The sequence below is a fragment of the Erpetoichthys calabaricus genome, chromosome 4 (genome assembly GCF_900747795.2).
Source record: "Erpetoichthys calabaricus chromosome 4, fErpCal1.3, whole genome shotgun sequence".
In the NCBI taxonomy this organism is placed as follows: Eukaryota; Metazoa; Chordata; class Cladistia; order Polypteriformes; family Polypteridae; genus Erpetoichthys; species Erpetoichthys calabaricus.
In genome coordinates, this window is record NC_041397.2 from 62,144,396 (window position 1) to 62,163,189 (window position 18,794).

The following is an 18,794-nucleotide window of genomic DNA, read 5'->3' on the forward strand; positions in this document are numbered from 1 at the left end:
AACATTACATAAAATTGTTGCACAAAATCGTTGCACTTTTAGGCTTAGGATTTTATATATAGAAAGTAGATTAAATATTGTTTTATTATATTATGTTGATTGTTTATTTTTTAGGTCTGTTCATTGTCCTTTTTAGGGGGATGGAGTCCTCTGCAGCTGTCGGACTGCCCTATATAATAATAAGCTTGTTATATATTTTTTGCTTTGCGTATTTTTGTTCCTGATATTCTAAAACACTTTCATGAGCATTTTTAACAATTTTCTTATTGTTTGCTTTTTGTAATTGTAATTAAACTTGATTTAATACATTCAAGAAATATATAAGGCATGCTTCTTGAGTTTAGGGCCAGGTTAATTTTGTGTCTACAACGTAGATCTCACTGAAGCAATGTGGCCTACTTTTTGTAGTGAAGCATTTTTTTGAAGACTGGATAGGCAAAAACAGCCATCTAAACCTTAAACTCTAGAAACATTTATAGCAGATTATTAAATTCCAAGATTCTAAGTCTTAGACAATGTAGATTCAAATATTCCATACATCTTGTTCTGTCATGGTTACAACTAAGGTGGCAATCACAAAAAATAAATTCAGAGGATGTCTGCATCATTCAAAATCAAAATGGCAGCATGTAATAATAGAAATATATAAGAAAATATTTTAACTAAGTCAAAAACCAATTCAGAAGTAAAAAATAATAATAGAATTATATTCTGCATGGTGCCAAACCATAAGTAAATATGATTAAAAATAAAAACACAATCATAACAGCAATATGTTAATGGATGTGCGTAATTGAAAAGACATATGTTTAGAGGTCCTACTGAAACAGCATATTTCATTGTTAAAAATGAACCGGCAAACAAAAAAAGTTGTTTTCAAAGCCTAAGTAATGTTCATTGGTGTAAAAACTAAAATGTGACAACATAGTAAAAGCCAGATCATTTATCAAAGAATATACGTTTGCATTACTGAGTACTACAGGTTCACAAATGTCCAACCTCCACTTTAAAAAAAATGTTATCCTTGAGACTTAAAACAACATTTAACCTGAGCACAGAGGCTTCTAACAATAGTATATGCCATCAATTTTTGTGACACTGTAGTAGAATATAAAATGTACTTTCTGTTGTATCTATCAAATTAAAAGCATTGTTCTCCTATTCAAGATCTTCATTCTAAATACTTAAATGGCAGAAAAAGTAGTAATTAATCAAAATGAGTAGGCCTATTTATTAAGTCGAAGGCATATATGGTATGCTATATGGTAGTAAAGGCACAACTCCCCTTTCCACAGGGATCTTATTGGAGATTAAAGTCTGTGAGCTGTCAATGTTTATTTTATGTTGTTACTTTTAAAATTACTTAAAATTCTACATTTATTCTAGTAGTTTTACACTGCAAACTAATTTCAAATTCCAAATAATAATATGAGAATATAAAAGGTCAACGTTTTATGCATAAATTTGAAAGTACTTTTATTGAAAAATCAGTGTGGGGAATATAGTTTGTGGCATTCTTGTGACAAAAGGATGGGGCTGATACCGACAACGGGGTCACTCACAAAAGTCTGGGTGTTCTGAAGGGTCTTGTTGAAAAGGTATCGGCTCCATCTTTGGCTATGGCATGTGGTCAAGCGTTGCTTCAACTATCTGTTGGAATTTCATGCGGACCCCGCTACGGAAAACATTGGATTGAATAATGAACTGGGGTTTGGGAGGTTTTAAGTTTTCTGCTTTATTTATCTTTTACACAATGTTGCAATGTACAGTAGATATGCTTGCTGGGCTTGGGAATTGTCTGGTTGGTACAGAACTCTAAAAAGCGTCTTAATCATCAGAAAGGCTTGATTGGCCCATATACCAGTGACACGTTACACGCCACTTTGGCGTTGAAAATTGTAGAAAATTAAGACATTACAGTATTACAGTATATAGATAGATTCTTAACTAGAACTTATTGCCAAAGGAAAAACATTTCAGAGCGCAGCGCAATTTAGAGTTAAAGCCATCCAGTTTTTTGGTGGTGGGTTTGCAAGAAATAAATGCAAAGGGGTTGCGCAATATACCCATCTACAAATAAAGGATCGGGTTTTTTTTTGTGAATTTCCCATTGGGATTAATAAAGTATCTATCTATCTATCTATCTATCTATCTATCTATCTATCTATCAATGGAGGAAAAAACGAGACGCATCAAACTGCAGCGTCATTTTACGGGCCTCAAAGTGTCTCCGGTCGCTGACTGTGTGGGGTGTCAGGGTGTCTTGTCTTCAGGTTATCGCTATTGGAGTGCTTGAAGTGGAAAGTTTGAAAGCTCCATGAACTGGGGCCATGGGTTTAAATAAGGGGATGAAAGGAAATCTGTTCTTTAACCAAATTTAATTTTAAATATAAAAGCTGCACATCCTTTTAAAAGTTAGCCATTTTAAAATATTCCGTAGCACGTGTGGTTAATCGCAAACTGTTGCATTTTTTATAAATTGTTTTACTGCGATTGGTGTATACTTGTTGTTTGTGATTTGCATTAGTAGTTTTATAATAGATATATTCCTATCGTACGTTAAACAGGCCATGAATTGTTAGAATTTTTTAAGCAATTGGGAAAACGGTTAGCGTCTGGTATCCAGTTCAAACGTTCATTAATTCGAAAAGTAAAGAAAAAAAGCCGGTAGGGTCCATGATTATTCTTCCCGCCTCGTTTTCGTTTTGCAGGTCTTCATTCTTAATGCTCCAACATAACGAGGTGCGCGAACATTTCTAAAATCGATTTTAGCGGTATTCTCGACAAAAAAATTAACGCACCAATGACAGGGGAATAAATAAATGGTTGTCAAAATGGAAAAACGTGAGCAATCACATTTTAGTTAAAGGAAGTTGATTAAAAATATGATTAGCTGGTTAAATGTAAAACTGTCAATTGTTAAATAAAAGTAATTCATATAAAAATGTATACTGTACTGAAAAGCCATGAAATGAAGATTTCTTTCATAGCGGCTCGTTGGTCTAGGGGTATGATTCTCGCTTCGGGTGCGAGAGGTCCCGGGTTCAAATCCCGGACGAGCCCAAAACATTTTTTGTTTTTATTTGTACATTTGTGGATATTACTCTGAAAGTCTTGAAAGTTATTGTAAATTTAGTGTGCATGTAAAAAATTGTATAGTAGTTAATTCGCACGATTAAGTGATATGTCTAATTATGAAACGTGTGTCGCTCCGAGACCTATTAGGTCAGTTAAGGAATAATGAAATGTTGCTTTGTATGTTGTTGAGTTTTCAATAGTACCTAGAATTTTTTTGTTTTAATTTGGAACGAATAATTCAAACATTTTTTATTTTCAAAATTGTTAAAAGAAGGGCTCGTCCGGGATTTGAACCCGGGACCTCTCGCACCCTAAGCGAGAATCATACCCCTAGACCAACGAGCCGAGCTTGTAGCAAGCTTGTATATGTAATATATATATATATATGTTTCTTTTATTTTGTGTGTCTGGTGTATTTTAATCGCAAACATTATATTCCAGAAAAAAACAATATAGTACAATGTGGTTTTAATTTAATTGCATTTATTTTCTGAGAATCTTATAGGTTAAATTAATATGGCGTTGATAAAAATTGTGTATTTTAATTACACTGCTTCGACCTGTCGTGAATATAAAATATTCATTTTTTTTTATATTTTCCAGATTGCATTTTTGATGGGTTTTGGGATCCGAACCAAAAATGCCCAGGGTTATTTGATTGACATACGAAGACACCAATAGCCGTAATGTATTTTCCAGATTGCATTTTTGATGGGTTTTGGGATCCGAACCAAAAATGCCCAGGGTTATTTGATTGACATACGAAGACACCAATAGCCGTAATGCTATCCACCAATCAATATCTTTTCATGGGAAAACACACTGGTAGGGGTGGAGAAAAAAGGCAGGAAAGAGCCTGGGTTGTAGTTGCACAATGGAGACGAAGACTTCGTATTTGTCTCAGATATTGGGATTATACGTTGGAATACAATTGTTTTTTCTTGGTAAGTACTTTAAGATCACTGATCATATCGGTATTGAAATGTGACTGATTTGGTATGTATATTTGTATTTTGATCAATTTTTAATAGATAAATCTACACTATGCACTCGGTGTAAGATGGCTCATGATGATTTTCTCTTTTAACTCAAGTCATCGTAGTGTAATTTATATTTTCTGCCACATTGTTGCTGCATTTAGGAGTTACAAAAATGTACGCAAAATAATGGCGATCCTTACGGAGACTTAAATGCCGGAGTGCCTTTAGGAAAAGATAGATACAACGTTACTGTGACTGACGACTGGTTGAGCCGGTTTCAGGTGAGAAGCGTTGGCTAGTGAGTGAATGAGTGCGCGAGATAACGAGTTCTTTGGGAAATACATTAAAACAGCAGCACCATTAAACTTTTAACCGGCAGTGTTTTCGAAGGTGGTATAAACAAGAAACAACGCATTCAGTTCTATTACATTGTTTTATGTTACTTTTTCTGTAAATGTGCTTTCCCTTTTTACTTAGGTAGCTTTTGAGATCTCTAAAGTTGTACTACTTCTGATGCACATTTTCTTGCGGTTTACATTTATGATATTTCGTGTAGCTGCTTATAATCTCTGGAGCTTATTCGTTGCCAAATATGGCTTGGTGTCGTGTCATAAATGCTTGTTTTTATGCTTATGATTTTTTGTGTATACGGGCCTAGCCTCGTCGTCAGTGAGTTTGTCAAGATTGATGACTTGCTTGAGTAATGGTTCTTAGGTACACCAAATGGATCTATTATGTCATACAACTTTTGCAAACAAGGTTGTTTCCTGTTACGTGTGAGAGATTTTATCAGTATAAATTACATTGTCCCGTGTAAGTGTACCATTTCAAAGTGTAGTTGTGTGTGACAAGAAGAGGACACTTTCTTTTCCCTAAACCTTGCTGGAGACTGCAACAATGGTTAAAATGCAAGAGGTCCTGTATATTATATATTTTAAATGTTTAATCAGAAAATGTCTTACTTAGGCATAATGTATCTGCAGCAATTTAATAACCAAACTGGTCTCCGCATATAAAAGTCACACTCTGTTATTAACACAGTAGATATTTTGGTAACCAATAGGGAATAACTGAAATGTGTTTGCTGTCTCTCAACTCTTAAGAGTGGGATCACTGAAGATGGCAATTACTCTGGCACAGCTGGCATTCTGCAGTGGTATCACAGGTGATGACAGCAACTAATTACTTAAGTGGCAGTTTTGCAATGATTAAAGGTTATGGGCAGTGTGCATTAAACAGACCGGGTGATGTGTAAGGTGTTGGCATGATTGGCTGTGCAGTGATGAGGGTGGAAACAGTCCAGGTCTCTTTAGAGGGTACAAAAGACTCCACGTGTCATGGCAGGAAATCTCATCAGACTTGTCACTCTTTCATTTTGTTAAGATCGAAGTCTTGTGTTGCTATTTTTGTTGTTGTCATGGTGAAAGCTGTGTGAGTGCAATAAATATTGTCAGGGTTCAGTGATTGTTTGCCATATAGCATCAATTCTTGCTAACACTTTTTAGATTAGTAACATACTTTGTACTTGCTATTATTGTGTTAAATTCTGCTTTTTTGTTTTTAATTATTTAAACATAAAATGACATTCAAGTCCCAACAGACCTGTATTTGTTGTCAATTGAAATAGTTCTGCCATCATTTTACAAATCATTAATTAGGTTTGTTACGGGTTTAGGTTTAGGTATAGGTAGACATTATTTTCCCAGAGGGAATGTTTTTGGCAGCAGGAAAGTACAAAAAGAGAAGACATTATAAAAGAGACCCAATGGACAAATAAAGACGCAACATTTGACAACCAGTATTATTGCATGAACACACACTCGATCAATACAAAGACGCATAATTACTATCAACAGTACACAAAGTAATAATGCAGAATTTAACATTTAGCAGCATCCCTACAAGTAACAGAATTTAAAATGCTTATAGCTCTAGGAATAGGAGTTCTTAAATCTGTTGCTCTTTACCTTTGGAAACCTAAATCTGCAGTCTAATGGCAACAGCTACAATGTAGAGCAAAGAGGATGGCTACTGTCTGACAGAATTAACTTGGCTTTCTTTCTAACCCGTTTCCAGTACATTTCAGTGAAAGACGTCTGCTGTGAACCAATAATCTGACTGCACATTTTTATAATGTTGTTCAGATCATTTATATTCTTAACTGCTGAGGTTGCCAAATCAACAGATAAAAGCAAATGTAACAATGGATTCAGTAAAGGACATAAAAATGTGTCATTATGGTTGTCCACTTTAAAACAACTGAATTTCCCAAAAAAGAAAAGTTGTGACTGCCCTTCTTTTACAAATTTGAGTTACGTTTAAAGTTTAGTTTGTTATTGATGATTGTTCCCAGGTATTTGTATTGTTCTATAATCTCTACTGTTTCAACTTTAATTAAAGGGGAGACAGTGGATGGTGGAGAGCACCTGAAATCTACAACCATATCTTTTGTCTTTGAAATTTTGAGTCGTAAATTTGAGTGATCACACCATTGTACAAACTCATTGACAATAGGCTGTCTTCCTTAACATGTAGAAGATTCACAATGAGAGTCGTCTGAAAATTTCAGGATATGTCTGTCCTTGTGTAAACTCCTGAAGTCATTTGTATACAGGATAAACAAAAGAGGAGGTAAGCAACAACCTTAGAGTGCTCACAGATATACTTGGGCTATCTGAGAAACAGCCATTGACACCTACTCTTTGTGCTCTTGTTTGTTTAAGAGTCCACCTCAACAAGTTAGGGTCCAAACAGAATTGATCTATCAGTTTCTCAAGTAAAACATGGGGCTGGATTGTGTTAAAAGCTGGCAAAAAGTCTGTAAACCGCAATCTTGCATGGTTTTTTGATCCTTCCAAGTGCTCATACAATGAATTCAAAAGTGCTGATGAGGCATCCTCCACACCCCTCTTTGCTCTGTTTTTACATTGGTGAGGGTCCAGAAGAGCTTCAATTTTGTTAAGTAGTTGTTTCTTAATTAACTTCTCAAAGGATTTCATGTTATGAGAAGCTAATGCCAATGATCTAAAGTCATTTCATGCTTTGGGGTGTGCAGTTTTTGCCAATGGAATAATGGAATAACAGTTGCCCGTTTCCATAGGCTGGGCACTTGTGATACATCCAAGGACATTTCATATATGGAGTGAATATTGGAGAGAGCTCCTCTGCACAGTAATAAAGCAGATGGCCACTTATTCTGTCTGAACCCGAGCTTTTTTGATTTTTGTTTAAGTACCTTTCTGACATCCTTTTGGTCAAAGCTTTTGAAGACAATTTTGAAAAGACAGATTAGTGATGAGTATAGAATAAGGTGAGGAAACGCCCAGCAAGTAAGTAAAAACATCTGAATTGTGCTATGATTAACTTGTACATTCACAAGACACTTTTCCAGAATAGTGTAATAGCAAATTGAAAGAATAAGGAGTACAATTGTGCTGTAACAAAAGCTAAAATAAGTAACACTGAGAAATGCTGTATGGATTTTTCAAAGGACATGATGTTAAATTCGGAGATTATTGCTGTGGAACTATGGAAACACAGGAATCAGTTGAATACTGCATAAAAAGGTTTTAGAGGATAACCAGAAATGAAAAAAAAGTATAAGTGGCATTTATTTAATGTTATTGCCATTGGAGTCCAATATTTTAATGAATTAAATTTAGTTGTACAGCAAATAAACAAATGTTGCCTTTTATTAAGATATGTATTTTTACAGTATCGAGTATAATTGCGATTTATCTGTGTGTAGTCTAATAGAAGAACGAGTTGGATAAATATTACAAATATTTCTGTATACACACACATTAAATATCAGGTCAGGTTGTGGAACATGCACTGGTACAGTGTGTTGCCGCACCCATCACACAACAAAGCAGCTTGGGATCCTGGTTGGAAAACCCCCCAGGAAGACACTGTCCAGTCCCATCTTCCAGAAATGACCCTGTATCTGCTGCAGCCAGGTGTTACGTGGGTGACCCCTTGGCCTGGTCCAGCCACTCGGGTCCCCAACAATGAGGATCTTAAAAGCCAGATCATCCTCGGGGAATCGCGTCACATGGCCGTAGTGCCATAACTGATGCTTCCTCACAATTCAGGTAATGTGCCTCATTCGGGACTCCATGAGCAACCACTCATCCGACACAAAGTCAAACCAGCAGTAACCAAGGATTTTCCAAAGAGACACAGTACCAAAGGAGTCCAGTCTTCGTCTCAGGTCACTGGATAGCGTCCATGTCTCACAACCATATAGCAAGACAGGAAGTACCACGACTCTAAAGACTTGGACCTTTGCCCTTTTGCATAGATATCAGGAGCGCTACACACCCCTTTCTAGCGACCTCATGACCCCCCCATGCTCTCCCAATCCACCTACTGACTTCTTAGGAAGAGTCCTGTCACTGCCGAGGTAAGTAAACCTCTCAACAAGGTTGACACTCTCTTATCACATCATTGGCAAAGTCAAGATCAGTGAATCTTTCTTCTCCAACAGATGCCCCATGACCTTGCCCAACACCCAGTCCATGAACGCATTGAACAGAGTAGGATCAAAAACTCACCCCTGATGAACCCCAGAATCAACTGGGAAAAACGCAGAGGTTTTGCCTCCACTACTCTCCACAGCATTCACAGTACCAGTGTACAGGCCAGCCAAGCACAAACACGAATAACAGCAGTGTTTCCTTGCAGCCTTTGTCAATTTTCCTAAAGCCTTCGATTCAGTTGATTGAGCTGCCCTGTGGGACATCCTGAGACTTCACGGGATCCCCTCAAGGTTGCTGGATATCATGGCCAGCCACTACATTAAATATGCTGGTTCCATTTTATTTTTGCATTACTTTATCTTTTAATTTTTATTTTGTGGCTTTGTCAAAATCAAACATATGCATTTCCTGTTAAGGCTTAACTTAATTACCTTAATTATGCACCAGTTATATATTTTTTTAAATGAATGTGACAGTTCAGATGTTTTCTACTTTTTACTAGGTGAGAGACTGATTGTCCTGTATCTTCTAGAGCAATTTCATGTATTGCTTATAGGGATAAGATTTTCACTTGTAGCTTCTTGACACTAACCACATGCCACTACAGATTATGTATTTATGCTGAAAACCATTCATGTAAAATTACACAAGTATATAATAAAGTGTCAGTCAAACCTAATTTAATCTTTGTAAACTAAGCAGTCACTGTACGTACTGTGTATGTCAATATGTTTTCTTATGACCTTGGCAAAAAGTTAGCAAAGCTTGTATTTTGTTATTCAAAACTCGGTCAGCGTTACTATTTTTATAGCCATTTCTCAAACCTGTAGAGGCCAACTTTTTTCCCCTCATTTAATTTAGAATTTTCATAACTACATGATTTGTTTGTCATTTATCCTAATTCTTAAACAACGTTGTATTACCAACTAGGAGGAAATTTGAGGAAAAGCTTTCATATCATGTACCATGTCTTGGGAGTTTTCCTAGTGGAAAAGACCTCCCTTTCAAAAGCTACTCCCCTTGACTCGTATGCACAGTAATGAATCAAGCATTAACACTGGACATGCTTGACAATTCCACGTACTGCAAAATGCCCAACCTTGCCTGCATTAGGGCTCATTCACACCTAACCATTTTTTTTACCACTTTAGTACTAGACTAGGACACTCCCAAACTAATTAAAAGTTATCTGTCTTTGTTTTCAATGACACGTTTTAGCAGCGAGTGGTTTAGAAAACTTCTGCACGCAGCAGTTTTTGAGCGTTTTCAGTAAAAATGATATCAGTGTTTTTAAAACAGCTGGTAAAAGACAACAACCCATGGTCAGGTTTATAAAACTGAAAGTTTCTTGGAAAGATGCATACACACATTTTGGTTTTTCAGTGCAAATAAACAATTGCAGAACTTAGAATGTATACATCATATTATTCTCTCCTGAGGGTTTAATATGTTTGTTACATCAGTAATGACTCAATGATATGAATAATCATTACACTTTGGCTACATTTCCTTACTTGATTAAGGATGTCTCTAAGATACCTCATTATGTACAAGTAGATGCCCCTGTTCCAAATCTGAAATACCTTTGGTCCCAAACATTTTGGATTTGGGATATCCATCCATCCATCCATCCATTTTCCAACCCGCTAAATCCGAACACAGGGTCACGGGGGTCTGCTGGAGCCAATCCCAGCCAACACAGGGCACAAGGCAGGAACCAATCCCGGGCAGGGTGCCAACCCACCGCAGGACACACACAAACACACCCACACACCAAGCACACACTAGGGCCAATTTAGAATCGCCAATCCACCTAACCTGCATGTCTTTGGACTGTGGGAGGAAACTGGAGCGCCCGGAGGAAACCCACGCAGACACAGGGAGAACATGCAAACTCCACGCAGGGAGGACCTGGGAAGTGAACCCAGCGCTACCCACTGTGCCACCGTGCCGCCCGGATTTGGGATATTTGACCTGTAATAGGTTTCTGTTGCTAGACTACAATTATAAATACAAGGTGGGAGACACTGTCATACAGAAAGTTCCTCGAATAAGCAATATACAGAAGCAATTCAGTGTTAGGTTATATAATTAAAACTGTTGAATATACTGTAAGTCAAGGGACCTTATGCTCTAACTATATTATGCACTAGCAAGACTGCTTCTGGAGTATTGTGTGCAGTTCTGTTCACCAAAGTATAAGAAAGACATGACAACAGTTGAAGTTGTGCAGAGGAGAGCAAGTACATCCCTGAAATTTTTAAGTACATGTCCTACACCAACAAACTTAGAGAATGAAACCAGTTTTGTCTTGAGTAGAAGAGAGAGTGTGGAGGCCTAATCCATTTATTTAAAATCCTCATAGGAATTGATAATGAATATCCAGCTGAATTCTTTCAGCTTAAGGGTGAATCATGTACTGGAGGACATCAGTAGAAATTAAGAGAGTGCATTTAAGACACCAGGAAGCACTTCTTTATGCAAAAAGTTGTGGAAATCTGGAACAAACTACTGAGACATGTAGTTAAATCAGAAACACTGACAACCTTTAAGAAGTATCAGGATGAGATATTGGGGCACCTTAGCTTTTAGTTAAACAAATGGGCTTGATGGACTGAATGGTTCCTTTTCGTTTTGTAAAATTTCTTATGTATATATACTCGTGGCTGTGCAATTGAGCACTGAAAAGGACAGTGCACTGTCAACCACATTTGCTTTTTGCCTTGTGTACAGTGCTGCAACAATAATCACTGGCTCAAATTAACCCCTTAGCACATTCAGGATTAAATGTATTGTATATGAATACAACATATGTTCAGTTCTTTTTGAGTTGATTAATGGTGTGCACGATAACCACTTCCTAACTAAACAGATGACCAGATCACATGCTTTTTTTGAAATTTTTTTTTTTTTTTTTTTTTGCGAAATTACCTAATGATTTTTTTTTGCCCCACATATCACTGCCTACATGGTTATCAACACTGTGCTTTTTTTTCATAATGCTGCCTGCTTCATATAGAGTCGAGAATTGTCCTCTCAACTCTCTTAGCTGAAGAACAGAGTGAACCTGATATATGCAGACATAATGCTGACAACATCTGCTCTTCAGTACAGTTAAAAGTCCATTAACAGTCCTAAAGTCATAGAAAACATTCTGGAGACACAACAGTCACCTCACAACATGACAACACCTCACAACCTACAAAATGGAAATTATGTCAATCATATTTTCCATGCAAAACACTTTAAAAATGCCTTGAAAAAATACTGTACCTGGTAAGTCCCCAAAAAGCCTGAAAAACAGTTGCAAAAAGCCATTAAAAGCTTGGAAAACATTAAACAAATGTTGGAAATTTGGCGTGAATGGACCTTTAATTATCACTGGGACTGACAGTAAGGCAAATTTTTACAAAGGATGCAATGAGAAGTCAAGCAAAATGACACCTTTTAACTAAAAAGATTACAATATCCAAGCTTTCGAGGCCACGCCGGCCCCTTCTTCAAATTTACAAATAAGCATTCACCACTACAGTATTCCAGCATCATTTTTTTTTTTTTTTTATCAAAATGATTTGCAGGTTGTTATTCAGTTTGATTTTAGAAATGCTCAGTCTATCAGAGCAGAGGTTTGGCCTTCTAAGGAATGCAAACTTGCCTCTGTAATTGCAGCATTTGCTTGATAGAACAATTTTATTGTCAATGAATGCACAGCAACTCACTAGCATTTTTTTTCAAACCAGCAGTTTTAACTGAAGTCCTTTTTTCCAGAAGAGCCCAAATTTATTACTCTGGCTCTTACTTGAATTGCACTTTTTATGCATATAAGAAACTTCCTCAAAATGTCTTGTGAGGTGTGAATTTATTTGGACTTGTAAAACGAACAGTTGTTTCTTAGTGTGCATTATGTGGCATACATCCTTAAAAAGCAGATATGTTTACATTTACTCAGAGCTATTATGAAAATGTCTTGGTTTATTTATTTATTTTTTTGTCATACTGTGTATTACCTGGTCCTTACTGGATCTGTATAAACAGAAGTAAAAATGAAGAAAAGATAGGGCATTGAAGGACGTGCTGATGTTTTTTAGTGAATCAAGTCATTTGACTCCGCTCATGACAAAAAGCTGGTCCTGCTGGCATTCAGAAAGCTTTTTGCGTAGACAAATACCATTTTTAAATCTCAATTTTCCAGTGTTATGACTTATGATTGATGGAAAAGCCCACAGCTACAGAAGAGCGAGCAGACCCAGAGGCGGTCGGTGTGCAGCTCTTCCTCTTCTACTCCCTGTCCTGCTCCCATGAGTAAGGAAAATGGACTGCAGTATTTCTTTACAAAAAAAAATTTTAATATGTAAAATATGGTTTTTTAGATTCTAAAAGAAGCTCAAACAAAATTCTTTTTGGAGTGGAATATTATTTTGGAGGAAAATAACTCAAAATTACATAAATAAATAAATAGATAAAAAAATGTATTTTTTATTTTCAAAACGTGTAACTTTTATTTTTATTTCTGGAACATTACATAGCCCCATAGGCAAAAAAAGGAAAAACAAAAGAACATCTCATTTTGTTTACAGTTCAGTACAGAGTAGACTTGTATTTTGAGCAAGTAACTTGCTTGCTATTTAAAGTGCAATTACTTTTCTCACATTGCCCGTGAAAAGCTCTTGAGTCGCATCAGCATTCCCACTGTCTTTCCCTGTCAATTGAATGTGATCTTTCTCCAGATAAGAATAGTATGTAGTAAGTGTGCCAGGTGTTTGATGTATTTCTTTGTGTTTGTGTATGCACCTCCCATTGAATCAAATATGTGATTAAATATGTGTGAGGTTGTTTGTATGTGTGTGTAATACTGTATATGAACCAGCAAATCGTTTATAGTCAAGTAGGCTACCACCCTACATTAGTCCTTCCATTTTTAAGGAAGAAAGTCAACCTTTTATCCTCACATTTGTGTTCATTGTCAGGACTTCTGTGAAAATTGTGTGTGAGCTGGCAATATGTGCCATTTTGCATGTTCTCCCTTCCTCACATCATATTCATGTTAGATTTGTACTTTGTATTCCACAGGGTGTGGAAAATATTGTAATGGTATTTCAAGTGAGTTTGTAGTCATTGTTTACCTAACAGAAATAAATGGAGTGCAAAGAGTTTTTCAGATTAATTTTTTTCCTTCATCACGCATAGTGAAACAGTGTGAGTGATTATCAGTGTGGCTTTTCTTTCATTGATTATTTCATAGTTGTCTGAAAATAAACAGCAATTCACTTCTGGAAAACAATGTTCACTAATGTCAATAATGGCCATAGAAGACAATTTGTCGAGGTAAAAAGTTTTTGCAAATGCAAAAAAAGTAAAAACAACCAAAAAGTGTTCACCTGATGCTGATGAATTTTCTACACTTGGCTTGATGATTCTGTGTGGGATCTTTTAGCTGATGGTGCCATTGGAATCTGTTAAAGTATTTGCATTGCGTTTTGGGGCAATAATGTGTAACACTGGGGAAAAACAAGTGGCCCTAGACAGCTATCCTAGCGTGCGTTCATTCATTGCCAAGGTTCATGTGGTCTCCTGGTTTTTATTTATTACAGACGTAGCTGTACATTTTTCAGGGACTTGCAGCAAATGTAGCTTGCATATGAATTTTGGGACCTTTTATTCTTGTGGGTTGAATTTTAAATACTACAAATAAATAAAAGCAATAATAACATATTGTTATTTCTGTTATAGTTCGTGTTTTTACTCTTTCTAATGTGACAGCGGGAAGTTTAGCCTGTGCTGGAAACTACATGTTATTTTTTAGTTCAGTTATGGGGCATAATGTATAGAAACTCCGTAAACCTAATTCTCCATTAAGAAAAGAAGAAAAATTGCTGTTCTGGGTTCTGGATGCAGTTAAGCAATAACCTGGTCATGCAATGAAGTTTATTATTAAAGGGTTAAGATAGGATACATGGCCATATATTATATCTGTTTAAAATTCCAAGTAATTTTTATGGAGCTGTAGATGTGAATGATTCATGTAAAGGTTTCAGTATGTATTTTGTATGTATGTTTGTGCCATTGTGTTTTAGTAAAATATAATTGGATAAGGTAAAGTATATATTTTTGATGTGTACATTTTGCAGAACATTTTGCTATTAAGCAATAGAGTGCTATGTTTTCAAAACGCTCATCTTCTTGTGTGGAGACAGAAAGAGAAGAATAGGTACTTGACAGGTCCTGCTATCTCACAACATGTTTCATTTAATATTTGTAATCTTTTTTTTTTATTTCTTACTTAATAAAGTAAAAATTTACAAATTACATTTCTTATACTTGATCTCTTGTCCATTTTCTTTATAAAGAGTGTGTCAGGGCGTGACTCAGATAATGATTCTTAGATTATCATAATGAATCAAAGTCCACGACTATTCAGCATTTATTTATAGCTCTCAATTTAGCTTTATTGTTGGAGGTATGGTGTGGATATGACTTCTAAAAATTAAATCTCTGTAAGACTCTGATATGGATACACAGCAGGACATTCTCCCATATGTTTTTTTTTTTTGGATACAGAAGAGCATGCTGATTATTTTTACTTTCTCCATATACAGAGGAAGTATCATTTTTATGAAAAAAAAAACTCTTCTAATTTTCAATGGAATAAAATTTTTAGATAGATACTTTATTAATCCCAAGGGGAAATTCACATACTCCAGCAGCAGCATACTGATAAAGAACAATATTAAATTAAAAGAGTGATAACAATGCAGGTATACAGACAGACAATATCTTTGTGTAATGTTAATCTCAGTCTGTCAGTGGAGCAGGAAAGTGACAGCAGTCTGTTGCTGAAGCTGCTCCTCTGTCTGGAGATGACACTGTTTAGTGGATGCAGTGGATTCTCCATGATTGACAGGAGTCTGCTCAGTGCCCGTCGCTCTGCCACGGATATCAAACTGTCCAGCGCCATGCCTACAATAGAGCCTGCCTTCCTCACCAGTTTGTCCAGGCGCGAGGGGTCCCTCTTCTTTATGCTGCCTCCCCAGCACACCACCGCGTAGAAGAGACGCCACAACCGTCTGATAGAACATCTGCATCATCTTATTGCAGATGTTGAAGGATGCCAGCCTTCTAAGGAAGTATAGTCGGCTTTGTCCTTTCTTACACAGAGCATCAGTATTGGCAGTCAAGTCCAATTTATCATCCAGTTGCACTCCCAGGTATTTATATGTCTGCACACAGTCACCTCTGATGATCACGGGGTCCATGAGGGGCCAGGTCCTCCTAAAATCCACCACCAGCTCTTTGGTTTTGCTGGTGTTCAGTTGTAGGTGGTTTGAGTCGCACCATTTAACAAAGTCCTTGATTAGGTACCTATACTCCTCCTCCTGCCCACTCCTGATGCAGCCCACGATAGCAGTGTTGTCAGTGAACTTTTGCACGTGGCAGGACTCCAAGTTGTATTGGAAGTCCGATGTATGTAGGCTGAACAGGACCGGAGAAAGTACAGTCCCCTGCGGCGCTCCTGTGTTGCTGACCACAATGTCAGACTTGCAGTTCCAGAGACACACATACTGAGGTCTGTCTGTAAGATAGTCCATGATCCATGCCACCAGGTATGAATCTATTCCCATATCTGTCAGCTTGTCCCTGAGGAGCACAGGTTGGATGGTGTTGAAGGCGCTAGAGAAGTCCAGAAACATAATTCTTACAGCACCACTGCCTCTGTCCAAGTGGCAGAGTGATCGGTGTAGCATGTAGATGATGGCATCCTCCGCTCCCATTTTCTCCTGGTATGCTAACTGCAGAGGGTCGAGTGCGTGGCGGACCTGTGGCCTCAGGTGGTGAAGCAGCAGCCACTCCATGGTCTTCATCACATGTGAAGTCAGAGTGACAGGCCGGAAGTCATTCAGCTCACTAGGATGTGATACCTTGGGACTGGGGTGATGCAAGATGTTTTCCAAAGCCTCGGGACTCTCCTCTGTTCTAGGCTCAGGTTGAAGATGCGCTGTAGAGGACTCCCCAGCTCCAACGCATAGGCCTTCAGCAGTTGTGGAATACTCTATCTGGACCCGCTGCTTTGCTGGCACGAAGTCTCCTCAGCTCTCTGCTTACCTGGGCTGCTGTAATTGTGGGTTGGGGGAAACTCTCTCCTATGCTGGTATCAGTACTCCGAGGTGAGAGTGGGTTACGGTGGTCAAACCTGTTAAAGAAGTTGTTCATCTGGTTTGCTCTCTCCATGTCCCTCTCAATGGTGGCACCCCGCTTCCAGCTGCAGCCAGTGATGATCTTCATCCCATCCCACACTTCCTTCATGCTGTTATTCTGCAACTTCTGCTCCAGCTTTCTCCTGTACTGCTCCTTCGCCGCCCTGAGCTGGACTCGGAGTTCCTTATGCACGCGCTTGAGCTACAATGTTACAAAGTTACAATGGGAAACAAATAAAGTTTTTTGTACCTCCTCTTTGCTCGATCAGCTGCTGAGTTTTTACATCCCTAGAACATGTTTAGGACATTTTTAGAAAGATGCGTGTTTGTATGATAAAAAGCTTTGTGGGCTACTTGTACTCCTTAGTCTTAGGAGCTGATTTGATTTTGGGTGAACTCTTAACTATTTAGCTTCCAGCTTTTGGAGTTCAGAGTTTTTACAGCAGTTGTCAACATCAGCCAAACCCTGAAATTAATCAATATGTATGAAAAATATTTTTTCTTTGTTTTTAAAGAAATATTCCTGCCATTAGGCAAATCAAGTACTTTTTGACCCCTTTACATTGTCTCTGAGATAGCGTTTACACATTTAGTTGCACACACTGTCATCCCACATGACTGAGGTTGGCTGTTGGAACAGCATTTGCAGTGGCAGGGGGAGCTGAATATGGGCTGTCGTAACATGAATTGCTTGAAGTGAAAAGCAACTTTACTGTGTTATAGTAGTACTAGGGTGTTGTACCGTGTTAGCCATTATGAACATAGTGAGAAGTCAAGCAAAATGACATCTTTTATTGGCTAGCTAAAAAGATTATAATATGCAAGCTTACGTGGCAACTCAGGGCCTCTGATTTTAAAGCATATGGAAGTGATGACTGGACTAAATCGGTAAACTATGCATGTCTAGTATAACAAGAGTGTTGGGCAACTTTCAAAGCTGACATTCACCAGATTTCCAGGGTACAAGACCAATGTATCAGGACCTTGCACCTTGTAAGTTTTGTTTCAGTTTATGTCCAGCTGCTGGCTTTCTTTGTACTTCTTGTTATATCGAAGCATAATTTGTAAAGCTGAACTAGAAATGGTCCGGCCAATATAACCTTTACATGAAATTCCTTCGGTATAACAGATCGTGAGTGATAAATGTTTTTAGCTTTCTTCTCAGAAGTTTGAATTTAGTTGACAAATACTTGTCTATCACTTTGCAGGAGTGGTAAGAAATGGTAATGATAAATAATTTCAGAACTGCTCTTTGGAACACTGATATAGAGATTCTTTGCGGTTTACATACTTGAGCAGAATGTGGTTGTTGACAGATCACTCATGATTTGGAAAATTCATCAGGTAATGAAGCAATAAGTACCTCATATTAATTATACTAAGTTGAAAGTATCTCTGCTGAACAATTAACGATGATACAATAGGAAACAAATAGTTTTTTTTTTTTTTTACATCCTCTTTGCTCGATCAGCTGCTGGCTTGCTGCTGCTGCCGTGCCACGTGATCTGCATTTTTTTTTGGCGGCGCTTCGAACGTTTCTCAAACACTATGCGATCTCTTTTCGCCGCTCTGTTATTTCACCAAGTAATATTTTACATTTGTTTGCGCTAATGCGATCTTTTCTCTCATTTTTTTGAGACTTTTGAATTTTCCTACTTTAATTATCTCTAACCTACTCTGCATGTGTATCACGGGACTTGCTTCCAAAGGTTGTAAGTTGACTTGTCCGTCTCGCGGGACGTGAAAGTGTCTCTCTGACTCTCTTCAAAAGATCTCTCTTCCAAAGATCACGTCTCGTTGCAGGAAAAAACTTGTATCATCGCAACATTTTTTTTTATAATAGGGGGATATATAAATATGCATGTGTGTTTAATTGATTATCATCTCAGATTCTGTTTCTACAGTTTTTGTGGTTATCCTTACACCTACTACATACTCTCACACTATTTGCTGTTCTTGTGTAATGGATATTCAAGTCTGTTTGACTCTTAAGCATTGACATTTAATTTTCGTATTTCTGTGGTTCCTGGCTTAAGCCTTCAAATCCACCCCGTTTCTGCCCA

The 18,794-nt window shown here is 37.5% G+C and overlaps 1 protein-coding gene and 2 non-coding genes across 4 annotated transcripts in view; 2 read left to right on the forward strand and 1 right to left on the reverse strand.

Moving 5' to 3' along the window:
* Positions 1 to 2,991: 2,991 nt before the first annotated feature.
* On the forward strand, positions 2,992 to 3,063 carry trnap-cgg (transfer RNA proline (anticodon CGG)). Its single transcript has one exon. It is a non-coding gene; the product is annotated as a tRNA-Pro (tRNA).
* A 288-nt stretch (positions 3,064 to 3,351) lies between these two features.
* trnap-agg (transfer RNA proline (anticodon AGG)) lies at positions 3,352 to 3,423 on the reverse strand. The gene has a single exon. It is a non-coding gene; the product is annotated as a tRNA-Pro (tRNA).
* A 475-nt stretch (positions 3,424 to 3,898) lies between these two features.
* Positions 3,899 to 18,794, forward strand: part of mpzl1l (myelin protein zero-like 1 like) — an 81,332-nt gene continuing 66,436 nt past the window's right edge. For both annotated transcript variants that reach the window (XM_028799524.2, XM_028799525.2), the window contains exon 1: positions 3,899 to 4,022. In XM_028799524.2, the coding sequence (XP_028655357.2) occupies positions 3,953 to 4,022 (70 nt within the window). In that variant the 5' untranslated portion in view covers positions 3,899 to 3,952. The remainder of the gene's footprint in view (positions 4,023 to 18,794) is intronic.